This window comes from Atractosteus spatula, chromosome 1 (genome assembly GCF_055471065.1).
Source record: "Atractosteus spatula isolate fAtrSpa1 chromosome 1, fAtrSpa1.hap1, whole genome shotgun sequence".
Classification (NCBI taxonomy): Eukaryota; Metazoa; Chordata; class Actinopteri; order Semionotiformes; family Lepisosteidae; genus Atractosteus; species Atractosteus spatula.
Window position 1 is genome coordinate 4,037,145 of NC_142706.1, and position 19,268 is coordinate 4,056,412.

General features: G+C 38.9%; 1 protein-coding gene across 3 annotated transcripts in view; it reads right to left on the minus strand.

Annotated features, from left to right (window-relative positions):
* Nucleotides 1-19,268, minus strand: part of LOC148840435 (teneurin-3) — a 276,657-nt gene that overhangs the window by 53,161 nt on the left and 204,228 nt on the right. For all 3 annotated transcript variants that reach the window (XM_088919813.1, XM_088919804.1, XM_088919821.1), the window contains 6 exons: nucleotides 17,838-18,052; nucleotides 13,571-13,781; nucleotides 11,107-11,208; nucleotides 9,808-10,002; nucleotides 8,156-8,356; nucleotides 4,196-4,381 (listed from right to left, as the gene is read on the minus strand). In XM_088919813.1, coding sequence (XP_088775939.1) covers nucleotides 4,196-4,381; nucleotides 8,156-8,356; nucleotides 9,808-10,002; nucleotides 11,107-11,208; nucleotides 13,571-13,781; nucleotides 17,838-18,052 — 1,110 coding nt within the window. The remainder of the gene's footprint in view (nucleotides 1-4,195; nucleotides 4,382-8,155; nucleotides 8,357-9,807; nucleotides 10,003-11,106; nucleotides 11,209-13,570; nucleotides 13,782-17,837; nucleotides 18,053-19,268) is intronic.

Genomic DNA, 19,268 nt, shown 5'->3' on the forward strand with positions numbered 1-19,268 from the left:
TGTTTTTACATTTCAACAAATTTGTCCACAACAATATGCATATTATGGAATGCTAGTCACACAAGGAATTGAATCATTGTACTTTCGCTGTCTCCTGTCACTTAGATGCATGCAAGCATTTATTATATTCCAAAAACTGTCATGAGGCAAGCCAGGAAATATATTTTATGAATTTCATTCATTTATGCTAATTTTACAATGAGCTATTCTGTTAGTATGCACAAATCTTTAGAAAAAATAAGAGTTTACCGAACAGATCTGTGGATAAAGAAGCTTGGCTCTCTACATAAATAAAATCTCATCCCTGCTTTGCGGAAGACAGCTTTATAAAGCAATTTGCAAAAATGTGAGAAAATTATTTTAGCATTTTAGATGTGGAAACCCCATAGTGATAAATAGCAATGTCTGTAAGTAGGTATTACTCTGAAGAGATGGGAGGAACATACTGGACTGGACAGCATACAGGAAAAAAAAAGATTTTCACGCAGGCAGTACACACATGATGTCCAGGAACTAACTGAATAAAATAAAAATAAGCATAATAAAATTTTAAAAACCTAACTGAAATTGCTGTTATGAAAAAGGTCAAACAACACACTCTTTCCTTTTATAGTCTGGTGTGAGACCAGAGAAAAAAACAGGATCTAAGTTTTCATTATTTTTTCTATTTTATTTTTTTTTATCAGGGATAAAATTGCAAGTTGTGATATTGTTTCACATAAAAAAGTGATTATTCTCAGTGTAAGAGATCTAACATTAATAAAACGTAAACATTAATAAAAAATATATAAACCTTTAATAAAAATTGTATATAGTTAACTCTTGTCAAATATATTACGCAACATGTTCCGAAGTAAATGTTTACACATAAACATACAGTATATATATATCGCTACAGATAACACTCTAAGAGTGTATGTGAACTTAATGTTTAGAGAGCTTGTCTGTGTGAACTTAATGTCTAGAGAGCTTGTCTGTGTGAACCTAATATCGAGAGAAAACAGCAAAAATGTTGAAAAGCACTTTTAAACCACTGTTTTTCAAAACTTGTGGTTCAAGGATCGCTGTAAACCGTCACCAAAATGGGAAAATTACGAGCAAGATATTGCATTGTCTCCCAAAACGTAATGCATGACATACAACTGTTAGTAGCTTATCATGATCCACATTGATCCACAAACACATTTCTTTCTGGCATCTAACCATTAACTATTCTATACCCCATGGGAAAAAAAAAACAACTTTATCCAGGGTGAAAATTAACCTGAATCAAAGATTTTATGCTCTCTTGTGACAAGAGTGACAAGATGCTACTTGGATTCTACAAAAACGAATTCACACTGTGGGGACATCATAACATTATATTCATTAGGAGCTGCAATGTTGATGGGATATTTTCTCTGCAAAATGTTAGTAAAATATGCCTGTCCACACCCCCACACAAAGGCTGTGACACTTCTCTTGAATCTCCCCGAAAAGTGAAAAACACAAGGACACCGACACTGGTCCCAGGATAATGTACACACTCAGCATGCACTGTATGTCGTTATACCGTAGGTTTCCCCAAGCAAACCTCCAGAAAAACATTTTTGGATTTTTTTTTCCACTGAGATTCAAATCTCAGATCAACATCATTCCAAACTCTTGATTTGAGTCTCTCATATTACATTGTTGCTTCAGTCTAATGTTTTTAACCTCGAATCTTTATCTGTGGTCTATAGCTAAAATCCCAATCTCCGGTATTGCAAAAAAGAAAAATCTGAATTGTGTCTAAAAGAAACAGAACATTTTTAGATTTAGCTTCATACAAGTAACGTCCCAAATGTTACAGCTGAGTCTAAAACTAAGCCAAAAAAAGATAGAACCGTGTCTTCAAGGGCTTTTATATCATCTACTTAATATAGGATTGCTTTTTGTTTTTTTTAACTTGGAATATTCCGATAATCAAATGAATGCAAGGTATTAGTAGACACATCTTTTAACAGTCAAATGCTCTTGAAGCCATATTAAATGAATAAAAAAAAGATTTTCAGAAAACACAGAAGTTCTGACTATCAACCCCAACAAACAATCGGTGAGTTTGAAAAGCAATCTTTTTAAATTGGCACTGCTGCACTCACTCTATAGGTGGCTTGAAATTGGATTATAGCAGCTTTGTCACTTTGGAAGTTATTTAAAGCCTCAAACACACTTTTTCTTGTTCTGAGTGAAAAAGCTCAGTTTGTCCTCTAGTTCACCTAATTTGAAATGGAATTTCCTGACTCCTACAGACACACTGGGATACCTTTTTAAGGATCTGATAGCTTTGTAGGAACTGAGAGGTTTGAGAATATGAGATACATCATCATGGCGAATTTCTTAAATCTCTCTTGTGCCTTTTTTCTATTCTAAGTTGTTACTTTATTTCCCAGATATGCTCAGAGAAAGACACTGGAGTCTCAGTGGGATCCCGTAGTTTAACAGGGACTATTAGGTAAAATGAATTTCACAAACACACCTTTGTTGAAGAGAATTTATATTACAAATCACCAGGGAATTTGCTGAATTGCAGTGGAATTTAAAGGCAAAGAGAGGGGCAAGTTGCTGGTGGCATAACTATATGAATAATATTATGCAAATTTCAAGCTGTCCTCCTTTTTGCACTACCCAGTCTACCTAGGGAAGTGTAGTGAAACAGTGGGTCAAGAAGTCAAAAGTGAGCACAGATCTCATTATCTCAATTAACGCACTGAAGTTGTCACCACTGTGATGGGTTACTCATACATTACGCACGGAGTGCAAGATCAAAGCAAGTGGCCTGAAATTCTCTCTTTGAAAGTCAAGCAAAGGAGTTTTCTTTGTTGTCTGGAAAGATACATAGTGTCCATGAGTAATTAAAGCAATCACTAAAAGGAAAATCCAGTGTGGTCTTAAGTGGCTTAAAAGACAGGAAGCATCAGTCAAGTTTTAGGTTCCAAACTCATATTTTTTTCAGGGGACAATTATGGTTTGGGGGGGGGGGGGGTAGGGTGATTGGAAAGATTGCTTCTCTCACAGCATGTTCCCAAACATCCTTGTAGTGATGAGCACAACAAAGGACTTCGGAGAAGTACTCTTCACTTTCAGATTGCCTTTAAACCAGAACCGAACATGGTCTGGAGACAACATCTTAGCCACAATGGTTTACAAAATTATAACAAAAAGAAGTCCGACATGATGAAGTGGAAGTCTCTTGCAGTTTGCAGGACTTTTCTAAGTGCAATTAACTACTATAATGATCTAATCTTCTTCAACCCCTCAGTGTCTTGATCTTGGAGTGCTCCAAGCAACCCCAGAGTTTATTGAAGGAATGCACACAGCAACTTCTGATTAAGCAAACAAGGCATATCTTTGTGATTGTTAACGATCTCTTTTCCCATTTCACCAGTGTATCAGAATGAAAACAAATAGCCAGTCTTTCTTGTAGCTTAAAGGAATTAGGAACTCCCCCAGGCCACATTTCCATTTGAATTGGCCGAATACATGAACATGAAAATCAATGTAGCTCAATAAACAAGTCAGTGTTTAAAGCAGTCTAAATTCAGAATACCGCAAAGGACTACCACTAACTTACCTAATGGAGAAAATGAAATGTAATATTAGTGCAAAATAGATGAAAATTAGTGCAACAAAAAGATGTTTGATACAAAAGCCCATTTGCTTTTGAGAACGGGTTCACAATTATTCCTGTTGACTAATACTGTATAGCAATGTTTTGAAGCTATTTTTAGGATGAGTAACTGAGCTGTATTTCTGTCCATGAGGAGCACAGAGGAGAGACAGTAGGAATTGAGCTTTCAGGGAAGCCACTCTGGGGGAGGTGGATAATCATATCTATGCTCTTCTATGGTCTGCCTTTGCCAACCCCCCCATTAAATATCACAAAAAACACTAGAAAAATGCTAGAAACCTGATTCTAAGAGTTACACTGAGGTCATCTGACTTGACCCACCTGTGAGCGAAGGTAAATATATCCGAGCAGAAACCTACAGGGGTGAAAGGACAACAAAGGCCACAAACAACTTCCACATACAGTAGGAGGGTAAGAACAGGCACGGCCAGGAGCCGCCACCGGTCACATCGACTGTCCTTCCTAGCGGAGGCTTTTCCGGGCCGCTGAAAGACCCGGCCAAACGCGACGAGCAAGGGGCACAGATCCCAACAGCAGCAGGCCTACCATTGGTGCAGTGCTCTCCGTTCCAGCCCTGGTTGCACTCGCACTTCCCGTCTTTGCAGGTGCCGTGCTCGGAGCAGCGCGGGTGGCAGGCTCTCTGGTCGCACACCGCCCCGGTCCAGCCCTCCTCGCAGCGGCAGCTCCCGCCGATGCACATCCCATGGGAGCCGCAGTCCACGGTGCACACCTCTGTGGTGGGGGGAGAGGGGGGGGAGACACCAGGGTTGAGGGCGCCGAGCGACAGCGAGCGGGCGAGCGCGCGCGCCAGCAGGGCGACACACCTCGCGCGCGGGGGGGGGGGGGGGCGGGAGAGTCGACCAGCGTGGCTCTGCCCACCCCTCCAGCCTGGAAAACGACCTGCGTTCCTTACGACTGATGGACTGATGCTCCAGTCCGTTTTTTTTTTATGTTGGCGGTCCCGGAGTTATTGTTCAGAATGGCTTCTGAACACCTTACCTAAAATGCTGACTTTTCAGTTCTCAGTACACGTGGATGCTCTCCCACTCTTTCCTGTACAGCCGCCCCCCCCCACCCCGGCCCAGATCCTACACATATTTTGCAGCGGTCTCCCTTGACCGTTGTGCCGCTGCGTTTTGGAAAAAAACAACAGATATTTCAGTAATCGGTGAAGCTTAATTCGTTTTGCTGGGCGTTTTTGGTGTATGTACTTGAGACAGAGATTACATTCTACAGTACGTCGGCTCACGGGGGGAGTTAAGTTTTTCCTGTCTGACAGACATAAAAAGTAAAAATAAAATAGAGAAATGTCTTAGAGGGGGCGCAGCATGAGCTCTCTGTGCCTCTGTCATCACTCCCTGCCAGGATAAGGCGACTGAGCACTCTGAGGCAAAATCAGATTAAACATTGAGACACGTTGTGTGTAGAATATTAAGAATAATGTTTTTGGGTTGGTGATGTGGCGGTATGTGTGTGGGTAAGGAGGCAGTATGTAGGAAAAATGATTATGTTTAAGTAAGTGTGCTGTGGAATGGAAAAGGTTGAGAAATACTCCCTTAAACTAAGCGTTGACACAGACTTGATATATTGTAAACGGTACTGTAAGGCCTTTAAGGAGAGAACTGATCTTGACTTCATTAAGTTTCCCAGGAAGAAGTTTGACAGCTTAAAAAAAATAATTTTAAAACTTGGTATAATGTTTTGACCATTTTCATTTTTTTACTTACTAAGCCTTTACAATGGTAGAAAACATTCAAAAGACAAGAAAAAAAAACCAATATAAGATTTTAAATGAATATTCTGATATTACGAAACAAGAGCTTTAGGCAGCATTTGTGTTGACAGATTCAATTAAAAGATTCAGAAGACTACAAAGAAATGCAAAAATGAAGGAAAAGAGGTTAGCCTGCTCTTAACCAAACAAAAAAGTTTAGTTTTTAATTTGAATCGAACTTCAACATTGTTTTTGTACTTATGGACACATACCATTCTCTTGTCACACATGTACCTTCTGTGTAGTTTTGTCATTAGAAAATTTTGCTTAAAGCTTGCCAACTCTCTGTACCTTGAAATTAATGAGCCTATAGCTCGAGAGCAAGACATAATTGCTTCTTTTGTTTACCAGTCAGCAAATTAAAAAAAGTTCAGCATTGTTTCTGGTTGGGTGCTGTTTTTTGTCTTAATTTTGTTGCTGTGGAATGAAGTCTCTTTTTTCCCTATATCACAAGTACTTACAAACTCCTGCCACTGTTTTTTTCCCCTCACACATTAAAAACGGAGAGCCAACAGACCAAAGTGCTCTGGCTGATAAATAGCGGAGAAAAAGGAGTTGAATCTCAGCGCTATGACAATTATCTAACTGGATGTATTGCTCTTTCCACAACAAGGAAGAAAACAGTAAACATAATTAAAAAGACTCTTGGGAGCAAAGGAAATAAACAAAAAATATTGGAGGCACCCTGCATTCAGACAAATTATTGGTGCTTAAGCTATAGTCACAAAAAGAATCCTGTAGACAATTTAAAACTGTATACACAGTGCTCTAAGGATGTCAGTTATTAAATGTCATACAGGATTTTGCTTTTGAAATTATACCTAAACTTTCATTGTTATTTTTATGAATGGAAGAATGAGCTAAATTATTTTTGGTTTTTGTGTATTCTATCAAATATCAAAAGCCATCCCTTTGTCTAAGAAGCAAAACCGAAGCTAATGTATCAATACAAAACACTCTTTTCTTGCATGTAGATATTGATTTTTCATTCAGACTTCACCCCCTGAAGAAAATGCTGTTTTTGCACAAAGTTATAAGTAAGTTAGTCAGAACATTAATTGTCTTATTTATCTTGGGAGCATTTAAATTAAAAACAAAAGATCAACTATATATTTTTTTATTTATGTCAAGCTGAATTCATATGAGTCATAACACTGTTTTGTATTATTTTCCCGTTGTCTGGGAAAACTAAACAAAAACAAGTTAATGTGTTTTTCGTGTGTTTCCCTCCAGAGCTCTATTTTCAGAGCTACGCCCATTCAGCGTTCCACAGCAGCAAAGTGTTCACAGGCACTCGGACAATGGGACAAAGTTAAAAGACTGAGGTCACTTGGGAAGGAAGCAAAAAAGTTTACCCAGTATCCAGAGTCACTGAATCCTCCCTTGGGACTGATAGCTAATCTCTATGTGTGTGTCTCTTTGGCCCCTTTTCACTATATATATTTTAATTTACAGGTTGCAAGATTGTGGGAGTTCTCTCAAATTAGTTTCAGCTGACTAACAAAAGGGGGCTAAACATGGGGATTTTCTGGACAGATTTTCCTAGACACACGCAAAACACTCTGTCATTCAACGGACACTGACTATCTGTGGGTAGGTCTGAAACAACCAAGACAGTAAAAATAGTAATAGTACACAGTATGTAATGAAGTTAAACGTTTTTGATGGTTGTAATCATAAAAAGGAAAAGAAGAAGAAAAAGCAGGATTAGCACCTGTGTATCAGTGTACAAGTGATGGAACTCTGAGGGACAGAGTTCTCTCATTTCCACTGATTCAGTTGGATTTTTATAGGACAGTTTCCATCCCCCTCTGAGTCAAGTTTTCGATTAAGAGACCTTGGAAAGGCTGATTAACCTCAGCGCTTTGGAATATTAACTCAGCTCTGGGAAGAGACCGTTTGATTCTGTGGTCCCTTTTTACTTGTGAATCAATGTAATCAATTTTTCATTAGGGCAAAGGTGTTTATCTGCTTTTAGCACACTAGCTTCCAGCAGGGTTTTGTCGATCCATGCCATGCACTTATTAATTAAAGTGCATTTAATTGAAGTGGAATTGCGGAGCTAATTAATAGAAAAACCTCTACTGCTGGGTGAAGATGAAAAGATGCTCAGGTGGTGAGACAACATGGCCAGAACACAAACTGTGTGGTTTTTTTTCCCAAGCTGTTTATCAAGTGGACTTAAAATATCAGTTAAGATGTGTGAAAGTAGCAGTTATAAACACCACTGTTTACAGCCTTAAAGTTCAGAATTAACTGATTATGTGCCTTACACATTTTACTAAAAATGAAAACAAACTAAAGTACTACAGACCAGACAGACCCTGTACTTTTTACACGGTAGGTTAAACTAATTTGAATGTATTATTTAAATAAGCAGAAAATAAGCCAACCATTTCGTTTTATTAAAGCATGCAATTCACCCGGATGTGTTTCTGTATTTGGCTGAACCATAAAAGCTTAGAGAAATTTAAGCACTTTTCCTATGTATTATTGTTTAGGAGTGCCCATCATGTGTCAAACTTCATTTCGCTCTAAACAGACAGTAGCTGGAGATCACTTTTTTAAGCAACGAGCCTTATATTAAAAAAGTGTTTTTGGAGGAAAAAAACAATGCGAAACAGGAGAAGCTAAGACATTTAGGAGCAGAACCTCTTTCTAACTTCTTCTTCGCTCGTAACGATTGGGCTTGTGACAATCCGAAAGCACGCCGCCGAGATGGCGATCCTTACCGACAGAGCAGTCCGGACCTGTCCAGCTGGTATCGCAGGTACAAGTGCCACTTTCGGCCTGGTAGGTCCCATGGCCGGAGCAGTGGTCAGGACACATGGTCTTGGGTATCTCGCAGCTGGTCCCACCCCAGCCTGAGTTGCAATGGCACTCTCCGTGGATGCAGACCCCGTGAGAAGAACAAGATGGGTCCAAACAATCCACTGACGCGTTAGGAAAAGGCAGAATTAGACAAAAGCCCACAGCAGGAACCATGGGAAGAATAATACATGAATTTACAGGCCAGGTTGTACAAGCCCCCCCCCCCCCCCCCAGGACACTAAGTTTAACTCCTCCACCCTTTAGCTTTAAGGTTTCTTATATTTTATACATCTTTGTTAACACCCTTGTGACTGTTAGTGCAGGAAAATCTACAATACACACTGCAGACATATAACTGTACAGTCATCCCAACAATACTGACTTGACTCCTTCAAAAAATATGTAGAAATGATATCGTGATTCACTTAGATCTGCAGCCACTCCACTTTCCTTCCTGTTCCACTGACATATTTTACATTCATACATACCGTTAGGGACTAAACGTTGCAAACTGATCAAATCTCACTCTAGTCAAACATAACTGGAAACATAACTGTGATTGTAATTTAATTAAAGCAGTCTTTGTTAAAATGTCACTGTCAGTGATTTAGGAAACAAACTAGGACATGCAATGATTTCCTACACCTGCTAATTGAAAGTGTTAAGCTGTACAATGTATTCCCCCTGGACACATTACTGAAGATGGGAAACAGGAACCTACAGCTTGAAAAGCTCTGAGATGGTGGGATTCCATTGCCTCTAAATTCACTTTAATGTGTTCGAGATGATGAGATTTAATTTACTCATTTGACACAATAAATTTTTACACATGTAAGGTCAGCAGCCTGAAATTTTCATTCTGGGGATTAAATTACGTTACTCTCTGTGTGGGGATCAATAAAATCAATTTTATTGAGGAGAAAGGATGAGACTCTTCCTGGTGAAATTATTTGTGAAGGATCTCTAGGAATATTATGATTACATCTAGAATTATTTTTAAAAAAATGAACTCTTGTCAGCAACCCTATTTACTGCTGCAATGCAGGACCGTAAATTAAAGAAATTAGTTTAAATCGATAAGTTACTTAAAGCAATCATCTGCTCTGTGAAGAGGAAAATCGCAATTACCTTTTGAATTTTGAGGTCGTAACTTCAAATATGCCATACTATAAATAAAGACAAATGCAGGAAGGTATGCACGGTACATTTTGTTCTGTGGTCCTGAACACTGCTTTGACATTGCAAAATGAATTCAAAAGCTTTCAAATATCTTACTGTCTTCCTACGGGACAGACTTTCTTTAACGGCCAAGCTAAAGCGTCGCACACTTGGAAAACACAAGCTGAAATCCAAAAATACGTTTTAAAACCTTAAAACCGGCGCTTCTCCTCTCTTTGGTAAAACAAGAAGGGCTGTACAAAACTAGGACCACTCCACTGCGCGTCGCTCAGATTCGTTCATGGTCTAGAAAACACCAGCGGGGCTGAACGCGAACGCAACGGCGGGTTTAAACCAAGACAGCCTTCACCGAGACACTGGAGAGCGGAGGACGCGCGGCGGCCTCTGCCTTTACCTTCCTCGCAGTTCTCGCCCTTGTAGCCAGTGTTGCAGATGCAGGAGCCCACGATGCAGATGCCGTGACCCCCGCAGTGGACGTCGATGCACTGGTTGTTCGGCACGTCGCACTCCGTCCCCTTCCAGCCGCTGAAGCACAGGCAGCGGCCCCTCGAGTACTGGCCATTCCCGCTGCAGAGAACGGGGCAGGCCGCTGCGACACGATAAAAGACCAAAAAAAAAAACCGATCACGTCGGAGCGTCAGCGCCCGAGCTCGGCTGCGCCCGAGCCGGCCTGGTAAACCAGACCTCTAGGCTTCGAAGAAAAAAAAAACGCAAAAAAAAAAAGGAATCCTTTGGATCGTGAAACAGGGGGGAACAAAAAACAAAAAGAAAACTGGCGAATCAGAATGGCGGGGATGTCATCGAGATTAAGAGAAACACTTAATCTTAAACTTAAACTTAATCTTAAACTTAAATTTAAGACTGGCCAGCCAGCATCAGTGCAGCCATTTCTGCTGTGAAACACCGTCCACATTATAGAACCCTGTGGTACAGAAAGATGGGCTCCATGGGAATCAAAAGGGTTTGGGGGAAGACTGTTCGTATTCGATAGTAATTGGTCATGTTGTTTGTTTTAAATTCGCAGAAAACAGAGGAAAAAATAGTCATGTACACATTACTACAAGCCCAGTGGTGCGAATGATGTCACATTCTTTTGTTTCCTTCACATTGCTTTATAACATCAAGCATTTGTTCCACAATAGTAGCTTTCCTCTGTTTTTTCTTTTGCACAACACCCACTACCTGAACGCTTCATACCCTTGACACGCATTATATAACAGCAATATACATATATATCAGTGTTTCCAAAGAATGAAAACATAGTTGCCGAGTACAGATACAGTACATAGCTACTGTATGTTGCGCAGGCAGGTTGGACAAAGACTGACATCAATGCGCGACAGAAGACTCCAGCAGCCAAGGGAGCGTTTCTGTGTTGAGGCTGCCGCGCAAACTTTTTCTGCTCCGCGTGCCTGACAGGTTCCGGTCCACCTGAATTGAGCTGTAGCCAATGGAAAAGGCGTTCCCTAATCAATCACGTTATAGCCAAGCCAAGCTTTCAATATCGCAACATTGCCGTAGATGCAGAAGGTATTGAAAATATATATTTTTTTAAATAAAGCAATGTGCCAACAGGGTGTGGGGGGTCAATGATGGGGCACTTTGGAGATAAATTTGTGTTATGGTAGACATGACTGTAGCTTCCCAGACTAGAGTTCGTTTTGGATGCGGACACAACGCACAACACGCGTACCTCTTGAGCAGTCTGGCCCAAGAAATCCAGGGAAGCAATGGCACGTTCCAGAAAGACAATCTCCGTTTCCATGGCAATTGTGCGGACACTCCATAACAGAATCTACAGGGACATCAGAATAAAGATGGAATGCTTGCAGTTAATAATTATTTACAATTAGGACTAACACGCAGCAGAGGATATGGTACCTCAGGCAGTGGTTAGACATAAACTGATGTTTGTGTTTACATTAATGACACAATCAAGTCAGTATTATATCTGATAACCACAAACAATTAACAAATCTGTAGCAAATCAAACAATGTACACATGTATTTCCCTTGCTATTCTAACAATGTACATTTATTTATTTCCCTTGCTGTGAAGAGAATAATCAAAACTCTCAAAACTACTTCAATTAGCCCATTTTTTTCTGTTCTCCTTGTTTTGCATTATATTGAATGAATAAGAAATCAACACCCAAGGAATACAAACATGCAACTGCATTATTCTCTGCCATACTTCAATTAATATTTTTTACTTGTCTGAAATCGTGCGAAATCCTATATATATATATATTTTAAGGGACTTTACTGACAGATCTAATACATAATGTTGTACACAACATTTACTGTCCTACTAAGGGAATGTTGAGCAAGGTAAATAACAACAAATAACAAACAAACAACAGCTGTTGGTGCCAGCACTTCCTGGGTGTTGATTTATAAAATATACTTGTGAATTAATATGCCATGACGATATACAAATCTCTTTAGAGTCTAAAAATAACAGAAGTTAAACAGTCTTCCAACAGCAGAAATAATGGACTCCTTTTCTTTAATAATTTGGGTGAATTTCCAAAAGTCTGACCCACTGTGAAACCACTGTGTATGGAGGCACAAACTGCAGTGGAATAAGCAAACTCAACTGGATCCTGAAATGGATCCAAGTAACTATAAAACATGAAGCTGATCTCTAAGCCATGGAGGGCGGCACCATGGTGGGTCTCAGCGTGGCAGTGGCCAGCATTGCCAGAGGCCCTGGGTTCAATTCCAGGCCTGGGGTGCTGTCTGCGGGGAGCTGGCATATTCTCTCCAGGCTCACACGGATTTTCGCTGGATGCTCCAGTTTTCCTTCCGCATACTGATACAGTAGGTGGATTGTGGGAAAACAGGCCCTGCTGTGAGTGTGTGCCTGTGTGTGCCGTGTGATGGACTGGCCTCACCTGCGCCCACTGTTTTTACTGGGGGATAGTCTCCGGCTCCTGCATGACTCCGAATTGGGTCAAGAGGTGAGGAAATGGATGGATGGATGGATGGATGGATGGACAAAACCACGGATTCTATTCGAAAGGGCAACGCAACATCCCAGCAGAGCAGTTTCAAATGAGGTGAGTAAAGGGTGTAGTGATTGCCATTGTGTGTTTATGGTTGCGTTAGATGCTCGTATTGCTGTCCACAGTCCTGCGATTATGCCTCTGTCAATAATTTCATTAGATGCGAACAAAAGAAACTGCCAGAGCATCGCAAAGTTTTGACAGGGTAATAATGTCAGCCCCCCTCATGCAACGTAAATTTACTGAGAGTCTATAAATGTCTTGTCTATTGCTCCACAGGCTTCGGCATCCTACGTAGATGAAGGAATTAATTATTATTTTTATTCCAGAGGCTGAAATATAACATCACCATATAAATTACATATTTTTTATCAGCAATACGAATCCGTGAGATCCACTAAATTTTTTAATTGAACTTTATGATTCAAGTATACAAAGAACAGTCGTAATTTCAAACATTCCTGACATTACTATGCTTATGATTTTCATGTTTTTTAAGAAAAAAGGGAAAGCTTTGATAAAAAAAATGGATTCCTATGTTTTCCCTTGGTTAAAAAAATCAGATTCCTGGCTCATCAGGCAGTGTAGCAGTTTCATTTCTTAGTCGTAATGTCTACTCACAGGTCCCTCTGCAGAAGTACTCAGAAACCTGGAGCTTTTGAGAAATCTCCTTGAGGCAGTGGTGAAATCCTTTGATGTTATTACCAACTCTCATATCACAGATTTTGTAGCCTATCACAGCTGAGTTTTTTTAGACAATCCATGTGCAAATGGATGCCAGATACAGAGCAGTAGAGATGATTATGGTGAGAAATGTATGCTTGCATCTCCTATAAAGTGTGCCCTTCTGTACAGAGAACCAAAACAAAATGGGATTTTTTTTTCTACAGCAGTGCCAAATTAAAATCTGGGAGAAAAAAGTATAAAAGTAGGCAATTTCAAGACCTTCAATGTATTTCCACATCCACTCTGCCAATTCAGTCACATTTTATTTTGAACAAACCCAGAGAACTTTGAAGCTGCTGAGATAAGGGGAATTAGAAGTATTTACTGTAATATATTAGCTTAGAAGAGCTTTTCTCACCATAAAAACACTGTAGAAAACCATGTTCGATCATGTTTTAAAATCAGACATGTATTAAACCTTACCTATGACAATGGTGTTGTAGGACACCTGCTCTGAATTTTTTCCATCATTATAGAAGGCCAAATGCCAAATTCCAGAGTCAAGGTACTGGATAAATCCTGCTTCATGGACGCTGACAGATCGGGCTTTCCTGCTCCTGCTTTCTAACTCAATTAGGCTGCGCTTCTCTTTGGCAATCAACCTGCTGCCATCCAGCAGCTCCACAAAGTCATACTACAGCAGAAAGAAAAAAAAAATACAAAGAGATAAAAATGAATACCTTTCCAGGAAAATGTCATGTAGTAATTACACCCCCCAAAAAAACATGTTTCCACATTTCTTTCACAGCTGAAACACTGGGTTCCATTCTTATTAGAAAACCGTATCAGAACAATCTGTTTCTGCAGACAAGAGAGGATTTTTCTCTGAAGCCGGAGAAAGTGTGACAGAGCTGAAGGCAGCAGAGGAGGACCCTGATGAATATGACTTGATTCTTGGGGAATGATGGCAATTAATCCTGTGAAAGACAAGGTGAACGCAACCTACCGTACATCTGCATGAGGACAGCGTCCTGCAAATTATACTCCTCAGTTTCAGATAGAAACATTTTTTTTACATGAAAAAATTAAGCAACCAAGGACTTTGACATAAATTCATTTTCCATATGACTGTGCCAAAAAAAGGGACACAATTACAATGGCTTCACAAGCCCAGGCCTCCATGCTGTTTGTAACCAAAAATAATTTTTCTGAAAACATTTTATAATTACTCAGAATAAGTAAATCGCGTACTTCTTGCCATAATAATGCTGCAAATATTTTGACATTAAATGAAACTGAACATTCCTTTTCCTCTTGGAAATCAAATTAATCTTTTTCTAAGCCACTTATTATTTTTCTCAGTCATTAAATTAAAAATCTTTCTCAAATTAAATGCTTTTATGCGAGTACGCAGTCATATAATTGGTATCTGCAATAAAAATGAACAAGGATGATTGTCTTTATATCTTTTACTGGAATCCCATCATTCCTGTTTTCTTTCCCCATGGATCTTCCGGGTTTTTAACTAGATATGCACAAACCTTCCTTTGATATCCCAAGCTGACATGTTGACCATGAATATTGCATCAAAAAATGTTTTCAGTTGTTCGCAACGTGGTTTTATAATAAAATACAATTCAGCAGTAACAGGTTTTAAAATGTTCTAAAAATATGCTTAAAACCTTATTAAAACTATGGGAGCACTATTAACTGAGTCCACAGTCTTCATTATTTGAAACACTGACAATAACAGCCAGTTAAATAGTTCTGGTTTTGTAGTAGTGGCAATTTGCAAAGCTGACCATTCTGACTCCAAGATTAATTTTTATGTATTTGGGGCAGTTTATTTTTTTCTGTAAATTACTCTACAGAGTATATTATTTATACTCTAAATAATAATTTCATTTATAGCCTATCCCACCCACCCCTGCCTTGAAAATGTCAATGTATATTTAGCAGAAAATGTACTTATTGCAGGGAAGTTGCAGACTTGTGGAGGATTCAAACAGCATGCATACTGTACCACTGGGAACAGTAGTAATGGGTTTAGTTACAATGTAAATCATAAAGTACCTATAGAGAGGCGTACTTCAGTGGAATGTGAAAAACCATAATCTACATTTCTGATGGTAGATGTGGTCTATGTAACTGTTTTAGAAGAACACTGAAAATCTGCTTTGAACGGAGTAGTTTGTATACTGAACAATTTTCCATAAATAAAATAAGACAAGTTGACTGTGGCAAGCCCTTATTTATAAAGCAGATACAGACAGAGGGATGACAGATACATTTAAAACATTTAGCAAATTATATTTAAGAAATGCCAAAACACTATACCATCTTGTTGTATTTAAAACATATTTAATTTAACTTTACCAGTTGACTTTGTCTGTGAACATGACTAATGTTTAGAGTAATTTTTGCACCAATTCCACACTGATCCATCCACAGTCATTCTATCGATGGTGTAAAATCATAAAACTGCCCACTTCTCTAAAACCCCTGAAATCTCTGAAAGAAACTTCCATCAAGGTGACCTCCTGTATCCTTATTTATCTGACTTCTAAATTAAACGTTTTTTTCCTCTATGTTGAATGGGTTTTTGATTGCAAACAGAAGGCCATTCCTTAGAAAATTAGATTTATTTTTTTTAAAGAAAAAAAATACAAAACCCTAAAAAGCTAATTAGCAAGGGATTCAATATATCAAACGGTTATATGGAAAGAGCAAGAATCAATCAGTTAATTTTACTGGGGTCCACAGGAAAACAAGGAAATACAGACGGAAAATGAGAACAATCAGTAAGACTGTTAAAACTGTGAAACCTATCAGTGGGTTTGAAGTTCAAACAGTGATTATTAGCTCGCCGATTTGTGGCCTGACTGATGTTAGTTTCAGTCTCGTTGAGACGAGAGAAGATGGTAATGAAAGAGCTAAGCTTTCATGCCTTAATTCACAAGTAAGTGTATACACCAGGATTATCTGGCGTGAAAGCTTCTACTCATCTTAATCTTACAAAGGGGAGAGTAATGATGGGGCAGTGGTGCTGTACACTGAGGATTTTTTATTACGGCTTACATGGTACTTTGATGGCAGAGTGTTATTGCATTAAAACGTATATAATTCACCAGCATTTCAAGGGTATCAGACATCTTACAGGGAACTTTCAAGATTTCAGATTTTCAAGTTCTGAATGGTAAGGGGCATACATCTTGATATATCAGAAACCTAAAAAATGTAATGAAAATAAAAGTTTCTCTACCACCATAACAAAGGATGATGAATTACAGGTATTGGAGAGAAACAGCTTGAAGGTTCTCCCATTTTATTTTTTTCACTACGTTGTCAATATCCTTCATTATTTCTTTTATGCTTCCTTAAAGAAACATATTGATCCATCTGCTGCAATCAAACTGACATTTTTAGAGGGACTCACAAAAGAAATTGTGGCAGATATTGACACACATTGTATGGACAGTCACAACCAATTACTTTAGAAATGTATGGTATATCCCTTACATAAAGGGGTTCGACATCACTCAGTAAACCCTAGTGTATTTTTTAATATATAACCTTGGAAATGCAATTCCCTTGCTGTGGTATATATTGCATCTTTTTGACTGAATAAAGCGGTGTCCCTAGCATTCAATCCTCAGTTGAATTAATCTCTCTGTTAGATTATTTCTATTAGCAGTAAGAAGAATGCTAGCACTAACGCTCTAGATTCCAAGAGGTAATGAAAAGTCTTATTTGTTTTACTTATGCCATTGTTAAAAGAAGTTCTTACTCAAAATAAAAAATACAATACTAATAATATAATAAATGAAAGTATTTATTTAGAATAGTAGAATAGGGTAGAAATAATTTTTCCATATAAGTATGCAGAATATTTCCCAGAAAACATGACTCCATAGAGGTTACAGTAGTAAACCAATTTTTTAGAATGTATTTTTTCCTGTATCAAACACACGTACTTTTCCTACTTTCTGTGTGATGGTACCTTTTGATTAAACTGTAATCGCTTATTTGATACCACCTCTTGATTTCTTGAACACTCATCCTAGCAAGTGGAAATTAAGGTGTTCTAGTGGATTAACTAAACTCAGATAGCGAGTGCCAATACTGAAGCCTGAGTGTCTTTCACTCCACACAATATAATGTTGCCTCAATTCAAATCGGGCCACAGCAATTAAGATCGAACTGGTGCTCAAAGGATTTTAAGCATTTACTTAATGTTAACCCCTAAAAATGTCATTCTGGGACATCTTTCTTTCCTAGTTGGCCACCTGTGACACTGATAAATCTAAAAATGTACAGAATGAATAAAAATGCAAACGTTAGACCTTAGTCTGCCATTTAACAGCACATGTAGGATATTTTTAAAAATGAACAATAACAACTCTATCCTCGCGCCCCTGTGATTTTGCTATCACATTAAATTGTAAGAGACTGGTCTGTCAATTCAGATGGCATTTATAACTGTGCCGAAGTCTGTAAAAGAAATGCGGGAGGTTAAATGATGGGAAATCAAAACCTTTTTGGTGGCAGTATGAAAGCAGATTTATGTCAGTGGCACAGCGAGCGAGCCTATAAGAAGAGATCATCGCACATCCCGCCGGCAAGCTTTTCAAGACAGCGCGGTGCTGTACCGTGGCAGCAACACCACTGCCCGGCGGCTCTGTGCAGCTGGAAACGCGGGCTGCCCCTGTGCCAAGCCAGAAACACCTGCAGGCAGATTTCATCTCTGTACCTGAGTGTGGGAAGGTGGCAGGCCTTTTCTTCCATATACTCCAATCAGCGCGTCTTTCTGTACCGAAATGTTGAATTTCAGGAACTGCGGTTGGTCAATGAAGAGCTGTGATCTCCAGAAGATCCCAGGGGGCACCTCTTGTGCTGCCCTCCGCCCTACATCCACCTCTCCGGTGTCTATGGTGTTGTTTTCTTGATAGAACACTCCAAGCTTCCCTAAGAAGAGAAAATAACGGGGGGAAAATTAAAGACAGTTCGGGCAATTTCATGTCATTAATATGGATGCATCTATTTTCTTATACAAGTGTGAAACAAACAAAAAGGTCTGGCAATTATTAAAGCGTATTGTATGGATGCATATTGTATAATTGAAAGTAAACTGTGTGTTGTAATGAGCTATAATACCTTGTTTCTGAAGTATACAGTACTTCAAAAACTGCACACTATTTATCTTTGTCAAAGTGAAGAATAATTGTTTTCAGGAACATACCTGTCAATACTTGAAACTGAAAATAATAATTAGCTCCAATGATCTCTGGATTTAGCTTAGATCCATTTTGCAAGTCTCCCGCTGTGCAACTGGCTTGAGAAGAATTAACTCCGAAAGGCTGAGGGTTTAATCCACCATGTTTACTTTACAGACTTAACAAGCGACTACTGCAGACTGAGATTGTAATTGGGATCCTGGTGCTTACTTATGCTAGAGTCATAAATGCCAATTTAGCACTGATGTGCGCCCGACACTAGAATGATACCACCAGAACATGACTCACAGGAGACCAGCTGAACTGTCAGCATGATTTAAAATCACTTTGGTCTGCGGTAGAGTGAAAAAAAGGCCTCACCGATAGATACCAATGTGCTAAAACAATTAATCTGGATTCTTTGCTTAAGCTGCCATTTCTGGATCAAGCTTTCTCAACTTTCTGTTAAAGATATGTTTTAATAAAGACGTCGCACTTAAATGCTCAAACTTTAATTAAAAAATGCATTAAGTCATTTATCTAAGTTGTAGATGTACATTTATAACATCCATAGGGTAAGCAGTAGTTAGGCTATAATTTACTTAAGAGCTTGCTAAAATACAGCACATTCATTTTTGAAAGTGATATATTTCTGGGGACATATTATCAATTTAAAACTGCTCGACAAAGCAGACCCTACTGACAGTGCAAATTTCTTAAGATGATGAGATTTATTTGTAGAGCTTTTCACAGGAAATAAAAACACCTATTTATTTTTATAATTATTAACCTAATACGAGCAAACCCATGTCACATCAAACAAATCCCAGACATTTCTGATAGCTGTGGTGGGGGTCATTATCATCTTAGACTAACATACTGTAGTACTTACTGTACTCTTGCCCATGGTTCTGTGATGTAGACTCTGAAGAACTATCAGCATTGCATTTGATCACTTACAGTATGGC